Source organism: Drosophila nasuta, chromosome 3 (genome assembly GCF_023558535.2).
Source record: "Drosophila nasuta strain 15112-1781.00 chromosome 3, ASM2355853v1, whole genome shotgun sequence".
In the NCBI taxonomy this organism is placed as follows: Eukaryota; Metazoa; Arthropoda; class Insecta; order Diptera; family Drosophilidae; genus Drosophila; species Drosophila nasuta.
Genome location: NC_083457.1, coordinates 1,118,270 through 1,135,144, shown reverse-complemented (window position 1 = coordinate 1,135,144; position 16,875 = coordinate 1,118,270). Strand labels below are relative to the sequence as shown.

General features: G+C 41.1%; 5 protein-coding genes and 1 non-coding gene across 8 annotated transcripts; 4 read left to right on the top strand and 2 right to left on the bottom strand.

The window, feature by feature from the left end:
• The first annotated feature begins 1,259 nt into the window (after positions 1-1,259).
• On the top strand, positions 1,260-2,606 carry LOC132791018 (vitamin K epoxide reductase complex subunit 1). Its single transcript, XM_060799792.1, has 3 exons — positions 1,260-1,733; positions 1,792-1,904; positions 1,993-2,606. Exons 1-3 carry the CDS (start codon positions 1,318-1,320, stop codon positions 2,208-2,210), a joined length of 747 nt encoding a protein of 248 aa, XP_060655775.1. The 5' UTR covers positions 1,260-1,317; the 3' UTR covers positions 2,211-2,606.
• Positions 2,607-4,217: 1,611 nt separating this feature from the next.
• On the top strand, positions 4,218-7,038 carry LOC132792711 (pro-resilin). The gene is made up of 2 exons (XM_060802161.1): positions 4,218-5,312; positions 5,878-7,038. Exons 1-2 carry the CDS (start codon positions 4,299-4,301, stop codon positions 6,571-6,573), a joined length of 1,710 nt encoding a protein of 569 aa, XP_060658144.1. The 5' UTR covers positions 4,218-4,298; the 3' UTR covers positions 6,574-7,038.
• Positions 7,039-7,785: 747 nt separating this feature from the next.
• On the bottom strand, positions 7,786-11,826 carry LOC132790034 (arylsulfatase B). The gene is given in 8 exon segments (XM_060798455.1): positions 7,786-8,113; positions 8,115-8,142; positions 8,198-8,936; positions 8,987-9,378; positions 9,781-9,868; positions 9,927-10,086; positions 10,610-10,777; positions 11,536-11,826. Coding segments are annotated over 7 exon segments (1,713 nt in total). The 5' UTR covers positions 10,745-10,777; positions 11,536-11,826; the 3' UTR covers positions 7,786-7,942.
• Positions 11,827-12,092: 266 nt separating this feature from the next.
• Positions 12,093-15,196, bottom strand: LOC132790033 (proton-coupled zinc antiporter SLC30A9, mitochondrial). 3 transcript variants are annotated; one of them, XM_060798452.1, is made up of 8 exons: positions 14,908-15,196; positions 13,983-14,832; positions 13,794-13,920; positions 13,327-13,733; positions 12,942-13,270; positions 12,805-12,879; positions 12,630-12,743; positions 12,093-12,566 (listed from the first exon to the last, which is right to left on the bottom strand). In XM_060798452.1, the coding sequence occupies exons 2-8, from the start codon at positions 14,806-14,808 to the stop codon at positions 12,522-12,524; spliced, it is 1,923 nt and encodes a 640-aa protein (XP_060654435.1). In that variant the 5' UTR covers positions 14,809-14,832; positions 14,908-15,196; the 3' UTR covers positions 12,093-12,521. The 3 variants fall into 3 exon arrangements, with proteins under 3 accessions (XP_060654435.1, XP_060654434.1, XP_060654437.1); XM_060798451.1 differs by having other exon boundaries at positions 14,923-15,196; XM_060798454.1 differs by having other exon boundaries at positions 15,071-15,196.
• Positions 15,197-15,523: 327 nt separating this feature from the next.
• Positions 15,524-16,875, top strand: LOC132794529 (methylglutaconyl-CoA hydratase, mitochondrial). The gene is given in 4 exon segments (XM_060805046.1): positions 15,524-15,753; positions 15,755-15,944; positions 16,086-16,354; positions 16,356-16,875. Coding segments are annotated over 4 exon segments (912 nt in total). The 5' UTR covers positions 15,524-15,609; the 3' UTR covers positions 16,665-16,875.
• On the top strand, positions 15,948-16,019 carry Trnaa-ugc (transfer RNA alanine (anticodon UGC)). The gene has a single exon. It is a non-coding gene; the product is annotated as a tRNA-Ala (tRNA).

Sequence of the window (16,875 nt, the reverse complement as noted above, 5' to 3'; positions counted from 1 at the left end):
AAGTCTGCCAAGCAAGTTCACTTTTTACGACAAGTCAAGAAAATGTATATTCATAGGTAATTTATTCCTTGTAACATATCATATTAAAAAAAAAAAGTCTAATAAAGTTGTAAACTAGATTTTAAATACAATTATATAGAATTATTTTTGTCTAGAGTTTATGTTAATTATTAGTGGCTCATTAACATAGTTAAAATTAAGTTAGAAAAAAACTGGAATATAATATTTATAGAATTTATTTTTATTATCATTCTTTGTTAGAGCATTCTTCAGATTACGAAATATCGCTTCATGTAAATTAATATTCACAGTTACATATGTATATGCAAGGTATTTAAAATTCATTTCTGCCTCATCACAGCAAAGTGCGGTGACTGTTCGCTGTGTGTGTCACTCGCCCGATCCAAGGTTGCGTAAATTTATCACTTCACTTTGCCAACGGGCGCCTGCTTGGCCATCTCAAAGAGAGCGTACCTTTTGTTCTAGCCTTCTGGAGGCTACTGCAATTTGGGATATAATTTGCGATTGTGAATATGACAAAATCTTTATCTACAACAGCGACTTAAGCTTGAGATTAGTTGGCATCTCATTTAAGTACAGCCTCGAACACACATAAATTTAAATTCGTGACGCTATAAATTAAAAAGGGACATGCACACACAAAAAACACACTCTAATCATGCCTCTAGATTTGGGCAGCATGAAGAGTTGGAGATGGTGAACCATCAGCCAAGCGGTGCATCATTGTGTCGTGAATACGAGAGACAAGATGATCATGCCTATTTCATTTTGTCTCCCATCTGGTTGTCTCTCCCGGCCGTAGTATGTGAATATGTCTCCCGACTGCTAATTTTACATGCATGCATTGGAGTGTAACGGAAAGTGGAGTGTTGGAAATATTTGCCAAGTATTTGCCATTTGGATAAGCGAATGGGCCTGGCATGACTTGAAACCGAATAGAAAATTGTTTTTTAATTTCTGTTCATTCTGCAGAGAGTAAGTATTCTGAATTTAATTATAATGTCAATCACCAATAAATTTCCATAATTTAATTTATTTTGAAAATAAATTAGTTCTTCATATGTTTCAGCATAAGTTGGAACATAATATGGAAATTTGTTCATTGATTATTTTAGACTTTTTTCTAGCTCTTTAATATTTTGACCCAATATTAAAGTTGCAACGAAAATAAGCATGAAAGCATATTATGCAAATTTGGAGTCCTTATGATTAAGGCTTTTATCACCTGTTGCTTTTCTGTCAATACAAATTAAATGAAAGCATAACACAAATTTACTCAGCTAAAAATAGAACACAATGAAGTCCATGCGAGCGCAGCATCCTTTCTGCACTGCGCAACTGCAAACAGGGTTGCCAGATAACACCGCATTGCGTATAGGAAATCTCGATATGAATTTCTTTTGGCATCTTGGCAACTTTGTAATCCAACAGGTAGTCACAGCTGGTCAAAAGAATAGAACCAGGTCTGAGCTCATTATTCCTGCCCGCCCGAAGATGTGCAGCAGCAACGGAGGTAATCTTGAGAAAAAGACCTTTTTTGACACGCCCAAAGCCACGCCCAACTGCACCCGCTTGCGAGTGTTGTGCATCTGTGGTTTGGTAATTTCTATTTACTCGTTGTACGTAAAAGTTCAGCTGGACTATGATGATAGCTACGCAGCCATGTGTGATCTGGCGGAACAAGTTAGTTGCACCGCAGTTTTCAAATCGGAGTAAGTGAATTATCGTATAATTTTTGAGGCAACCAATTAACTAACCCTTCACTGGAAGGTACGGGCGTGGTTTTGGTTTGACGCAGCTAATCTTTGGTGCTTCCTCAACGTATTTAAATCCGCCCAATGGCTCCATTGGTGTCGTCTTCTATGTGTTGCTCTTCATATCCTGTAAGTAAATGAACTCATTAATTTGGTATAGCTTAACTTAAATTTTACCGCAGCAATTTTGTATAGCTTAACTTACATTTTTTCGCAGCTTTTTATGAACGACGATGGATTTGCCAACTACAGCTGCTGTCCGCGATTGTATCTCTTCTGCTATGCATCTATCTTGGGGGACTCCTGCTCCTGGTGCTCTACGATTGCTGTGTGGTCTGCGTATGCATTTATGCCGTTCATATGTTGCTCCTTATGGAGGTTTATGGACGCTACAGGCGAATCTATACAACAAAAGCAAAAGCAGCTACCAAATGAATATTTATATGTATAAGTTGTTAATTGCCAGAGAGTTCAAGATAAATATGATGCTGCTACTAGCTGAATTATGTGGGTCAACATTGGGTTAAGCTGCCGACACGGACGTGACTCCAAAAGTCTACTGTCAACTGTATTGTATCCGTATCCGCATATCTGTATCTGTATCTGCAATTATATCTGCATCCGTAACTGCATCTGTATTGGGCTTTGTCTGCAAATCGCTTACTTTTGACCCTACTTGAGTTGCCAACCCGTCACCCATCACGTTCCCACATTTGCGACTAGACGCAGAGGCGGAGCTTCATCATCACGTACACGAGCAATTAATTTGCCAACTCTGTCTGCGAGAGTGTGCGTGTGGGAGTTGCTGATGTTGCTACTCAAAATCAGACTACTTTGTTGCATGGTAGTCGGTGGAAGGTGAGAATTGGACGCAATTAATTTGACATAAATCGTAAAGTCAGGATAGCATGGCAAGTATGGATCAATTAGCTCATCGTTTTGAGTACACAGTGGTATCAATCGAAAATATTTAAGTTATTATTTCGAGTTCTGAAATTTATTTATAAACCCATTTGTACTTAAATATGTTGTTATTCTATATCATATTTTCAATACATTGCATTGCACTTCAGAAACTTTTAAAGAAGTCCCAGACGTTCCATCAATTACTACATATTTTTGCACATCATTGTTACTTAAGACAGTTAATTATTTAAAATATTGTTTTCAATTAGTAATAAGCATTTTACACTTACAATGAATGCTTTAAGAGTAATATAATTTCCAAGGTAATTAAATATTTTCAACTTACGATTTTATTTTGAAAAGTTACATAAAGAATCCTTCATTTGGAATGTCACATTAACCTTGAAAAGCGCCATAAATGATTTACCAATAATCAATCAGTCTTTGGCCAAAACAATCAATTCACTACTGCTCAAGTAATGCCAAACGTATTGACAGCAAAATAAATCGTTTCACATAGATCGTTGTATCGTCATGAAGTTCGATTTGTTGCAAGGCGTTACAAATTGTTACCTATACTAAAAACCCATCAAACGCATTTGAATTGCGCCCTCATGAACGATCCATCTATCTATACATCCATCCATCGATGCAATGCGATGCGATGCGCTGTGATTGTGATCGGTGCACATATGTGAGACAGTGAGAGCTCCATACTCCCAATTGGGGTCGCATGTGGCACGATCTTCTTCAATTTTTGTTTATTTTTTTGTATTTTTTTTGACAAGGCAAACAAAACGCAAAGCGTTGCGAGCTTGTCACAAAAGAGTCGCAAAATCTGCAGAGCTTTGTGGCAGCATTGTGTGGCAAAAAACGTTGAAACATTCACCTCGCGACCGAGTAGACTACTTACTATACTTTGCGCCAACGTATGTAACTCTGGAGTTACTTTGTTTTGCAGAGGCAGAGCCCAAAAGGGGCAACACAATCTCTAGTCGAAAATGATGTGCCACCACCAAAAAGAAGGCGATTCAGCTGCGTGGCAACAAGACTGTGGCAGCAACGGCAATGACACAGGCTGAGCTGGAGTTGAAGTCGAGGCTGTTGCTGCTGCTGCTGCTGCTGCTGCTGCTGCCGTAGCTCGACAAACAATTGCGACGATTCAAGCTTGAAGCCAGAGCGCGCGCGTTGATTGAGATTGAGATTTTCTGGCAGGCGGCGATAGAACAACAACAACAACTATTACAACAATGCCTCAACTCTAAAATGTAACTACGAGTACAACTGCAGCTGAGTTGGCGCTTTGAAGATGATCGTATGTGGCAGCTGCTGCCTGCGGTTGCCACACGTAGCAGCCGCCACCGCCGCCGCCACCAGCAACAACAACTCATAACTGACTGTGCCTCTGTCTGTCTGTGTGTGTGTGTGTGTATCCTAGACTTTCAGTTTCATTTCGCGATTGGAGAGCAGCGACAACTTGCAAGCGTTTCATATAAATACCTGCGGTGGCTGCACATCGAGATCAGTCAGAATCTGGCGCTGCTCTGTGGCGCAAACGTAGAGAGATCACCCAAAATACTTTGAAGAAGACATCTAGCAAGAAAGCACTCGAGGAATATGTTCAAGTTATTTGGCCTAACGCTTTTATTGACGGCAGCGGTGCTGGCACGCCCTGAGCCGCCGGTTAACTCCTACCTGCCACCCTCGCCCTCCGACAGCTATGGAGCTCCGGGTCAGGGAGGTGGACAGGGACAAGGCGGCTTTGGCGGCAAACCATCGGATCAGTATGGTGCTCCGGGCAATGGCAACGGCAACGGCAATGGTCGTCCCTCGAGCAGCTACGGTGCTCCCGGTCAGGGACAGGGAGGTTTCGGCGGCAAACCCTCCGATCAGTACGGTGCTCCAGGCAATGGTAATGGAAATGGCAACGGTCGCCCCTCAAGCAGCTATGGTGCTCCCGGTCAGGGACAGGGCGGCTTCGGTGGCAAGCCTTCGGACCAGTATGGTGCTCCCGGTAATGGTAATGGAAATGGCAACGGTCGTCCCTCAAGCAGCTATGGTGCTCCTGGTCAGGGCCAAAACGGTTTCGCTGGCAAGCCATCGGATCAATATGGTGCTCCTGGTAACGGTAAGGGCACTGGTGGTCCATCCAGCACTTATGGTGCTCCGGGTCTGGGCCAAAATGGATTCGGCGGCAAACCTTCCGATCAGTATGGCGCTCCTGGTCGTGGTAACGGAAATGGTCGTCCATCAAGCACATACGGAGCTCCTGGTCAGGGCCAAAACGGCTTTGGTGGCAAGCCCTCAGATCAATATGGCGCCCCCGGCAAACCATCCGATCAGTATGGTGCTCCAGGAAATGGTAAGGGTAATGGCGGCCCATCTAGCAGCTATGGTGCTCCTGGTCAAGGACAGGGCGGCGGCTTTGGTGGCAAACCTTCGGATCAATATGGCGCTCCTGGCAATGGCAATGGTAACGGTCGTCCATCTAGTAGCTATGGTGCTCCTGGACAGGGCCAAGGACAGGGTGGATTCGGTGGCAAACCCTCCGACTCATATGGTCCCCCAGCTTCAGGATCCGGTGCTGGCGGCGCTGGTGGTGCCGGTGGTGGCGCTGACTATGACAACGACGTAAGTAGCACGATGGCTGGCTGTTTTCACTCACACATAATCAAGGATTGGCTGGCTCCACGCTAAGAGCTGAATCCTCCATCTCAATTGTCTATGCTGCACAGCACCTCAGATCTCTTGCACCGCTCAGATTTGCTTGCGCCTCTCTATCTCTCGCTCACCCGCGCTCTCTCACTTTCTATCTATCTATCTCTCTCTGCCTCGCACTGTCAATAGTTTATCTTGAACTATCTCTATCTGTACCTATCTCTCTCTCTCTTTCTTTCTCTATTTCATCCTCCAACACGCTGTCTCGCTAACCTGTAGGAACCCGCTAAATACGAATTTAATTATCAAGTTGAGGACGCTCCAAGTGGGCTCTCATTTGGTCATTCAGAGATGCGCGACGGTGACTTCACCACCGGCCAGTACAATGTTCTGTTGCCCGATGGAAGGAAGCAAGTAAGCGAGCTGGTCTAGATGCTCTAAGTTGGACATTGGGGCAACCCACACACACTTACCCACGCAGGATATATATAATGTCACTTCGAACGTAACTGATTATCTTATTTCAATTCAATTTCAGATCGTTGAGTATGAGGCCGATCAACAAGGATATCGCCCACAGGTTCGTTATGAAGGAGATGCTAACGCTGACGGCAACGGCGGCGCTGGTGGTCAAAATTTGGGCCAGAATGGTTACTCTAATGGACGTCCCGGTGGTCAAGATCTCGGCCAGAACGGTTATTCCAATGGTCGTCCAGGTGGTCAGGATTTGGGACAAAATGGTTACTCCAATGGTCGCCCCGGTGGTCAGGATTTGGGTCAGAATGGTTATTCTAATGGACGTCCCGGTGGTCAAGATTTGGGTCAGAATGGTTACTCTAATGGACGTCCCGGTGGTCAGGATTTGGGACAAAGTGGTTACTCAAACGGTCGTCCAGGCGGTCAAGATCTTGGCCAGAATGGTTACTCGAACGGTCGTCCCGGTGGTCAAGATTTGGGACAGAATGGTTACTCGAACGGTCGCCCAAGTGGAAATGGTGGCTCTGACGGAGGTCGCGTGATCATCGGTGGCCGTGTCATTGGTCAGGATAATGGTGATGGTCAGGGTTACTCAAACGGTCGTCCCGATGGCCAGGATGGTGGCTTTGGACAGGATAACATTGATGGCCGAGGTTATTCCAGCGGCAAGCCTGGCCAGGGACGCAATGGCAATGGAAATGGCTTCGGACCCGGTGGCCAGAATGGCGATAACGACGGCAGCGGCTACAGATATTAGATACGGCAAAACTGACTCCGATACACACACTAGCTAGCATTTGATACGAAATATAGGAAGACGTAGATCAATATCTAGAAGTTTAAGACTCTTTAGAACTATGAACTAGTTACCATTACCATACCATTACCATTTACAATTACCGTTATCTTAACCTATACAGTTGCCCTCAAAGCTACAGCTTGGTCTATCATCCTGACTATATATGTTCTCTATACACATCTCACGCTATCTCATCCTATCTTTTGGTCACAAACATATTTCATAATCCCAAATCCAACTCCATTTAGTATAAGTTTAAACATGTTGCAAATCACAAAAAATATTCTGCTCACAAGTGGCAAGGAATCTAAAAAACAAAGAAAAAAAATACAAAATAATGCGCAAGCAAAAGAAATAGATTTGTTAAATTTAAGAATTGTTCGCCCTTAAGTATGTGAAGTAATAAAGACATATTTTTATAAATATCTATTGCATTTTCTTTAACAACTCATAATATTCTACTTATGATGGCATTGATATACATATATTCAAAAATGAAGATAATAATATAAATAATACAATTTTTTACGACATTCTTTTCATTGGGTACAAGGCTATATATTTTTTCTTGGCCATTCCCAAGAGTGACAAGAGCCTAGACAATATAGCCATGTCTGACAGTTCGTCTGTTCTCAGAATACAAACAACTTTGGGAGTAATCAAATGAAAAACTTTGAAGTTATTCAATAAATACTTTTATGTGACGACAACCGTATGTAACTCAGAGAACTTAATGTTTTTTCTGAACTTGAATTCATATGAGGTATATTTCGTTATTTATGGTATTTTTTTAATGTAATGCATATATATTAAATATATAATTAAATATATTTCAACAATATTTGTATTTGCTTTATTTTGCTTATTTTAACTGTAGAGCCGCTTTGGCATTTTGTTTTATTGATAATGGGTAACATGTTATTCGCACACTCGAGGAATGCGATATGAACAAGTTTCAATTTATTTAATCTCTTGGTGTACAGAAATTTGAAAAAGAAACTAATGGACGGAAGCAAATAATCATGATTTGTCAGTTATCAAGGTTTTTACATATAATAACTAATAGTTAGCTACCATTTGCAGTTTTAAAAAAAAAATAAATATTCCAAGTTTCAGTAATGTACTATTCACACTTACCTTAAATTCGAACTTTTCTTAAAAATAAAAAACCAAGTGATCTTTTTGTAGTTAATGTATAATATGTTACAAGTTTCAAAAGATCTTAAGTCCTAATATTACCAGTGCCCAAAATTCTTTATGATCTAATTGCTTAATGTTATGAAACTCAGTTCTTTCTCTTTTGAGAATTGGGAACTCCTTAGACATATCATATACAATTTTGAAGCAGGATTGGAGAATTAGTTATAATGTTATTCTTGCTATCAGAATAATCTCCGAAATTTGTCCACGTATAGTTCCAAAGTCTTGGATTACCGCGAGGATCGTCGGGTTTGTTTGATGGTGGCACAGCTGTAGCATTAGCTAATTGTAGCTCTTTTTAACAATAGCTCTAGCACCTTTGGATATCTACGAAAACCAATCAATCATTAAATGGATCAACGATCACTCGATGATTACTTACTGCTTTGCCAGATTATTTTTCTCACAGGGATCCTTGGCCAAATGGAAGAGGCATGGGGCAATTAAAGGATTGCAAACAGCTCCGCGGTTGTCGTTCTGGCAAGTGAGTGTAGCTGCTCTCCGTAATCGAATCTGATCGGCTCTAGAGGGTAGCATCTTCAACTTTTGTATAGCCTGACCTGTTACACATTTGGTCACTTGATCCCAGTTGTAGTCGCTGGGATTGCGTAGCTCTGACATTCCATACCAGCCATCCCAAGCCCCATTGTAGTTGGTGCCATTCACCAGCTTCCACTCGTCCACTGTGATTGCCGAGCTGCCCCAGATGTTATCGATATTATGCAAAATACTCTTGCGTGGTGATATACTATCGTTGACCAGGGCGGACCACAAGCTCATTCCATCCAAGTTTGCTGCACTGAAATTGCCAAGCGCTTGCTTTCCTCCGGCAGCTTCGACTAATGTGGGCAACCAGTCGGAGATGTGCATAGTTTGTTCAGCTAGACGTGGCAACTTTGTGAGTCGCGGAGACCAAACCAGGGCTGCACCACGTACTCCACCCTCCCAGAGAGTATTTTTAGTACCACGTAATGGAAAATTGGAGGCGAAATTCGAATTGAATCCCTCAACTGGACCACCGTTGTCCGTGGAGAAGACGATGATGGAATTTTCGAGCATGTGATATTTCTGAAGTTGGGCCACAATCTTGCCGACAGAATCATCCATTTCCATTACAAGTCCTTTGAAATCAGTTAATGACGCGTTACTTTCATTTATTTAATGCACTTACCCGCATATTTTCGTCTTTTGTATTTTGTAATGTGACTCAGCTTGGAGACAATGTCATCATTGGCTGGCAGTGGATTATACGGATTCCCCGAATGAACCGCGGCATGAGCCACATAAAGAAACAGCGGACCTTTTGTCGCATTATGCGAAGCAATTACATTGAGGGAATGCTTTGTGATTACGTCTGTCGTCGGCTGGCCGTGTAAATTGTAGGCTACATCGGTTCCATTGCGCATGTCCAGGCCCCAGTAGCCGTGCTCCACTGCTGTGTGATCGTTGTAATCGTGGTGACCCGACCAGAAACCTATGTGGCTGCTAAAGCCGCGATAAAGAGGCGTATAAACCTTTTTCCAATGTCCCAAGTGCCACTTGCCAGCAATGTGCGAAGTGTAGCTGCAATTACATGGTACAGTAGTATACGAGTATAATTATAATATAATTTTTATGTTTTTCTCAACAATAATGATTAGCTTTAACAGTCAAATAAATTTAAGACCATAATCATTAATAATTAATGAATAATAAAAACAAAATCCATGTGTAAACAAGATGTGATTATTTATGATTTACGATTTCTTAGCCGAAAAATGATTATTTATCTACAACACTACTCTAAAGCAATTAAAATAATTCATAATTGGGTCTGTTTTAAGGGCACTAACTTCAAATTTATTGCGAAAACGTATAAGATGGATTATATGGATAGTTGATTTAATCTTTTTTTGTCATATAATTAATTATATATTATTTTAGAATAATAATAATAATTAAAACATATATTACTGACAGACTTACCCTAAATCGTTTAGATATTGTGGCAATATTTTCAGATCCAGTGGTAAGCCTCGCGGTTCAGCGGCATAAAGCACCGTGTGTTGCATCCCTGCACAAGGATTACGTCAAGAAGATTAACCGTCAAGTAGTAATATTATTGTTAGTACCTGTATGTATCGGATATTTTCCCGTCATGAGAGCTGATCTCGAGGGCGTGCAAATTGGGTTGACATAGTAACGATTCAGTATGACACCTGAATAGGCCAAAGCATCGATATTCGGCGTGGGAATCTGCGCCGATCCACGAAAGCCAACATCATTGAAACCCTACACGGAATCGAAGGGAAACTCAAAATAAGTGGGAGAATCATTTAACTAGAAGCCGATGCCTAAATACTCTTTTGAAATTATGAAGTATACATTTTTTGTCTATTCTTAGTTAGAGATATTGTTGCATCAACAATTATACTTAAAATAATATAATTTTCAAATATTTTTAATTACAGTTTTTTACATTAAAATTGATTATATTTTTAAATTATATTAACAAATTTTTTAATGTAAATAATTACTGACTTTAGTTGGTAAATACGTACTGACTAGCAATAAAATAATATACAATTATAAAATCAAAAGTTGAATAAATCACAACTTTGAAAACCTTAGTAAATAATTAAAAAAATCAACATAAAACTAAAATATTTTGTGTTTAGATTTATTGAATTATTAAAATATTTGACATAGACTCGACCTCTGAAATTGAGACTACTTTCGAACGATAGGTGCAATAAACTCTAAGCTAGGGTATTAAATCGGAAAGCTAAGCCATTGGCTTGTTATGCCTACTTACCAGATCATCCGCAAGAATAAAGATGATGTTCGGCGGCCTTTGTGTATCCGCTGATTGACATATACCAACGAAGCTGATGACAATGAGCAACAGACCCATTCGAATTGTGGGTGGTTGCAAGAGACTCATTTGCATTGTATTTGGTTTTGCTTGTGCTTTGCCTGTGAACTGCAACATGGAATGATAGCGGGAGGGAAGATGGGTGATTATGGGATGCTGCGATTAGAGCTCATTAGCAATCTAATTGCTGCACAATGTCGAGACTTAGCTATTACGTAAGAATACTCTCGTATTTATGTAATGTCAGCGGCATCAAGCAATTGATTGCCCATTTGGGTTTTGTCTATCCGATTGACATTGATTTCCATTACAGCAACATTTCGAGTCGCTAAAAATAATAAAAGTGCCGACTCACTTGGTAAGTGGGCTCAGAGTGGAACTGTATCAGCAGAATGCGGCATCGTTCGTCTTTATTACGATTTCGATGTCAAGTTTGTCGATCTCAATTTGTAAGCGATACCACTTTAAGCGATTCCAAAAAGATTACGCCATTACGTACATAAATATACTCATATACATATGTATGTGTGAATCGATCGTCTCAATTCTAGATGACACTCTAGAGACCCATTGAAAATGTCAACAATAAACAAACATTTTGGGGAATGTCTTTATCATATTATTCAAGCTACCAGGCAAAAACTGGATATGCCAGAGTCAGAGCCAACTAATTAGCATGCGAATTGATCGTCAAGTTTGTCGACCCTAGCCCATTAATGGGTCAAATAACAGTGACAGCTCTATGGATTTCCCTTGCACCTCGTTGTAGAAAATAAACAAATCTTGCACAATAAATGTATGTACACAAAAGCTTGCACCATTAAGTTTACTTTTCTTTTCGTTGCTGACTATTGTAATTCACTCACACTTTTGAAATTATATTCGCTTCACTTATCAGCATTTATGTTTACTTTTAATTGCAAAACACAGTCACAAGCAATATGTGTGATCTTGGAATATTTCAAGCTATTAAAGCCTTTCTTTTTAATTTATTACTAATTATAATGAGTGCGTGCCAGCAAATTGATTTAATTTACAAACTATGCATGCATTCAACGAGTAATATTAATTGTATGCATTTCATTTATTAACTCAATTCATTTCTTTCGCACAGATTATGTCCGATGCAATGCGCGCGCCAACGAAGACTGCCAAGTGACCAGCAGTCAAACGATTCGACAAGCCCAATTTTAAAGCTCTCCGCTTTCCTTGCTGTGTTGTTTGTTAGCGGCATATTTGCGCCGGCGTTGCTGCCTCTCTGCAAAGCGATAACAGGGAAAGCCGCGTGCGCTGTTAAATGTCAGCTTGATGAATCGATAATGCGAAGTCAACAGCGAGAGCGTAAACAGAGAGCCGAACACTTAGTGAGCGGGAGAGCAAAGCTGTTTACGATATACGAGAGCTTATCGTTTGGAGAGGTTAATGAATGAAATAAATTTGTACGGTGTTAATTTTTATTGTTTACAGTAATACAAAGCTGCTATTTTCGATTGTTCTCTTCACTCTTCAAAATCTTCTGACGCAAATTAGCCCAAGGCAAGTGATTGATTCAGTGCCTTATGCCAACAAGAGTTAGAAGATCTCGATCACATTATGATACAATTTTCAATACCCAGTTATTAACAAGAATTTCGTTTACATTGACAAGTAGAAAAAAACAATAATCAAAAAAGTGAGCGCCAATCTAATGTTATCCTATTCAACGACTACACATTTAAGCTTAATTAAGTATCAACCCCCAAAAAACAGCTGCAATTTATTGTTGAAAACTATAACGACTATCGGAATAAATAGAATCTACACGGGTAATTTTGATTGCGCCAACTAATTTACAAAGCCAGCCACAAATGCTTTAGAGTATTTCAAGATCGACATGACGAATTTCTGGGAATTGTGTCTGCAATGATAAAGAAAGCATTCGTTGGATTCATTCACAACAATAGGAATCGTTTGTACTCACGCGCAGATTCATTTCGATGCGATCAATTTCACCGCCCATGAGGTCAACAATGTTTTCTCCTTGATCCAACAAAAAGCTCTCGAGATCATCTACATTACGAAAGCCTCGTACAGTCTGCAAAAATTAATGTTATATTATGATTTATTTTTATTATTAATTGTATATGAAAATTCACCGTTAGCAGTTTGTTAAGATCTTGTTTGTCTAAATAAGAACGCGTCAATTCTCTTCCATCAAAGTCCAACTCAGCCTGAAACCGGAAAAGAATTCTTAGTTTGTTTTCAGATTGAATTAAACACAATTTGAATTTACCTTATAGCGCACACGTCCATTACCAATGTCAATGCCCTTTACATCGTAAATAGCACGAATCATGACATCAGCCTCAAGCGCAGTATTGATTTTTTCTAGGCGCTCCATGGATATGGAAACTCCAACTAGCGCATTGGCGTTTGTGTAAATAATAAACGATGCGACAGCACCCAATAGAGCTCCAATGACCAGCGAACCGGCAGCATCGAAGAGCGGTGATCCAGTATAGCTACTCAGTCCCATGCAAGTACCAGCTATCATGACGCCAGCAACAGCTGCAGCATCCTCGCAGAGCACCACATTTACGCAAGGATCCTTACCGCTAATAACTATAAAATTGTGCGCGTTTATTGTTGACCATCAATGACTCAAAAGACAAACTTACCGTAATCCTTAAAGCTCATATTATTGACACGAGCTGATCGTTTTAATTCATTAATGGCTACTACAAGAGTGGCGCCTTCGGAAACTAACGAGCCTGCTAATATGCAGTAGACCCAGAAGAGATCAGCAATCGGCTGCGGATGAATGATGCCTTCGATGCCGTGGTAAATGGATAATCCGCTGCCAACGCAGAAGATACCAACACCAGAGATAAGAGAAGATACATAGCGCATATTCATGTAGCCATACGGATGATCCGTGTCCGGCACCTGTGATGACTTGTAAATGCCAAAGGCCAGGATTAGCTGATTGATTAGATCCGCCAGCGAGTGTATGACCTCGGCAAACATGCTGTGCGAGCCACTGTATAACCAACCCCCTGCTTTAAACAGAAGATTAGCAGCATTGCTGAGAAAGATAAAATATATTACTTGAGTATAGTAAATAAGTTATCCTATGCAATCTTACATGGCAATTGCGGTGGCAACCACTTGACCAGACTTTTCAGCATCCTTGCTATTTTCCAGCATCACTTTGGTGCGCGAGCCCATCTCCCTTCTGTAGTCACGCAAGCGGCGCTTTACCGTAAACACATCTTAGATGATGAAAATTTAAGCATAGTTTGAACATCATTTATTTAAATCATGATGAACTTACTTTGCTGGTACTGTTTGCGTTCCAATTCCCGTTTCAGTCGCTCTCGCACAATGCTCTCCCGTGAACCCCAGACTTCCAAGGCTTTTGCCTCAACATCTCGCCGCCAGTACACGGTCATAGGTGGCTCTTGCTCGTAGGGCGATCGGCGTTTAATCTTGGGCAACTTCTCTAGATCCGAGGCTGATAGCATGAAATCGGAAATGGCCCGGGCGGGTGTAACAAAATTACGCTCGAGCGAGATTCGATAATCGAAGCGAGGTCGCTTTGGTGCCGCTGCCACAGGAGGTATCGTGGCCTCTATTTCAATGTTCTCCGTCCGCGATGTCGGGAGCACGGACGCTGCGGATACGGGCGGTGGATTAGATACCGTTGCAATGGTATCCGTAGCAATGATATTTAAAGCCGGCTCATTTAACTTGGCTAGTGGTGACAGATCGGTTTTTTCGAATACAATTTCATTGATCTTCGAGTCCTCAATAGTGGTTGTGATGGATAGAATGCCTTTAGGCGTTTTCACTTCGAATTTCGTCTGAGTGCCACCGGTGTCATCCTTTTTAGCTTGGCCAACTTTTTCCACCGTAACCTGTGATGCCGGGTCCTTGGTGTCCTTCCCATCACTTGCACTCCAACGACGTGGCATTATCCACAACCATTTGTAATTGCCAGCTAGTTCCCCTCCACCAAGACGACTGCGGGCCTGCAACCGTAGTGGAGCACACTTGTTGATTTGCAGGGCACCGAATCCGACTCCATTCAAGCTATGTAGATGTCTCCACTGCCGGCACAATGCCCGACTGAACTGATGATGTGAGCAGCGCAGCAACATCCTGACATCAGTGGCAAGAGCGCTCTAAAATAGAAATTAATTACATTAACATAAGTATGAATGGTGTTACGAGTTCATAGTGATAATATTGTCGGTTACACAGGCACTTCTCACAGATTTTTATCGCTTGATGTCACGACTCGTCAGCCAACGTTTGGTTTGCGGTTTCACTTTTTAGCCGGACTACGTCATGCGAATAGGGCAATTATTGTAATTATAGTTGCTGCTGGACAATCGGGTGTAGGTTTGGGTATCAAAATACCTTTAGTATAAGGATATCAATTTAAATATTCACTCGCAAATTTAGTTACTGCGTCATATTGACGAATTGAAATGAATAACAAACTAAGAGTGGCAACTTTAGCCGAAAACGCAACTCGAACAGTTTGGCGAACAATTTATCGTTATCGATAATTTCAAGTTGTGCTACTGCTGTTAGTCAACACTAGTGGGAAACAGCTGATTTTTACTCTTTCTTAGTTAGGAACCATGAGTTCAGCCACTAGAAATGTTGTGCAACAACACTTTTCCATATATGGGCTTTTATTATACCTTTTTTTTTTATTTAGCAATTTATACATAAAATGCATAATTAGTTATTGACTAATATTCATTAAAAATTATTGAAATGTTAACTTTTACTCTTATATTATAAATAGCGCCTAGGAGGGAATTTGTTCGTCGACTATGTCTGCAATGGTTTGTCTTCTTCTTATCTTCTTGAGCTTTTAGTTGTCGCGGCCGGTTTTATAATCACAATTTTTACCTCTTTAAGTTGTTTTGGTTTTTAAATAATTAAATATGTCTCTGTTATTACAACGTGCTGCGAAACTTATCAGTCGTAATGTGCTGCCACTTACAACAACCAGTAGATGTCGCTACTCCGTTGAAGCCGACCCTATCTTAGGCGACGGCACTGAAGTTCTTGTCGAACGTCTGGAGGGCCCGCAAAAAAGGCATAACTGTGTTGGGTCTCAACAGGCCGACTGCAAAGAATTCATTCAGTCGTGGGCTCGTGAACACCTTCAGTGATATCCTGCAAGATATTAAGCGTGACAATGGGTCGCGTGTGGTTGTGTTGCGCAGTCTCACACCAGGGATATTTTGTGCTGGCGCAGATTTAAAAGAACGTAAAGGTAGGGGATGTAGCTCAGTGGTAGAGCGTTCGCTTTGCATGTGAAAGGCCCCGGGTTCAATCCCCGGCATCTCCAGCAGCTTACTTTTTGCTTTTTTTTTATTTATGTATTTACTTTTTATATAAATTGCAATATTTTTAGGCATGACAACTGAAGAGACAAGCGAATTCGTGACACAACTGCGAGGTTTGCTTATCAGCCTTGAACAACTACCAATGCCTGTGATTGCAGCTCTCGATGGAGCTGCTTTGGGAGGTGGTCTTGAAATGGCCCTTGCTTGTGATATTCGCACAGCTGCCAACAATGCGAAAATGGGTCTGGTGGAAACGCGCCTCGCCATCATACCAGGAGCAGGTGGCACTCAGCGATTGCCACGTATTCTCTCCCCAGCACTTGCAAAGGAATTGATTTTTTACAGCACGTGTGTTTGATGGTGCCGAAGCCAAAGAACTGGGTCTAGTCAATCATGTGGTGCAACAAAACGAAGCCAAAGATGCCGCCTATCAGCGGGCCTTAAAAATTGCCGAGGAGATCCTGCCAAATGGTCCAGTGGGTGTCCGCATGGCCAAGTTGGCGGTAGATAAAGGCATGCAAGTGGATCTCAATACTGGCTATTCTATCGAGGAAGTCTGCTATGCCCAGGTTATACCCACTAAAGATCGTCTGGAGGGTCTCGCTGCTTTCGCTGAGAAGCGTAAGCCTGTCTATAAGGGCGAATAAACATAATTTCCTTGTTCAATCTTAAGTTACATAAATGCATTTATTAGTTGTTGAATTTAGATTGTTTCGCTGAAGTAAAAAAAAACTTAAGAGAAAACTTAAACCTGATCATAGAAGTAGATGAAAATTAGATGAAATATGAATAACGGAATGAATAAAGCGATTGGGAATACTGCATTTTAAGTGCTATGTATGGAGAATATACTTAAAA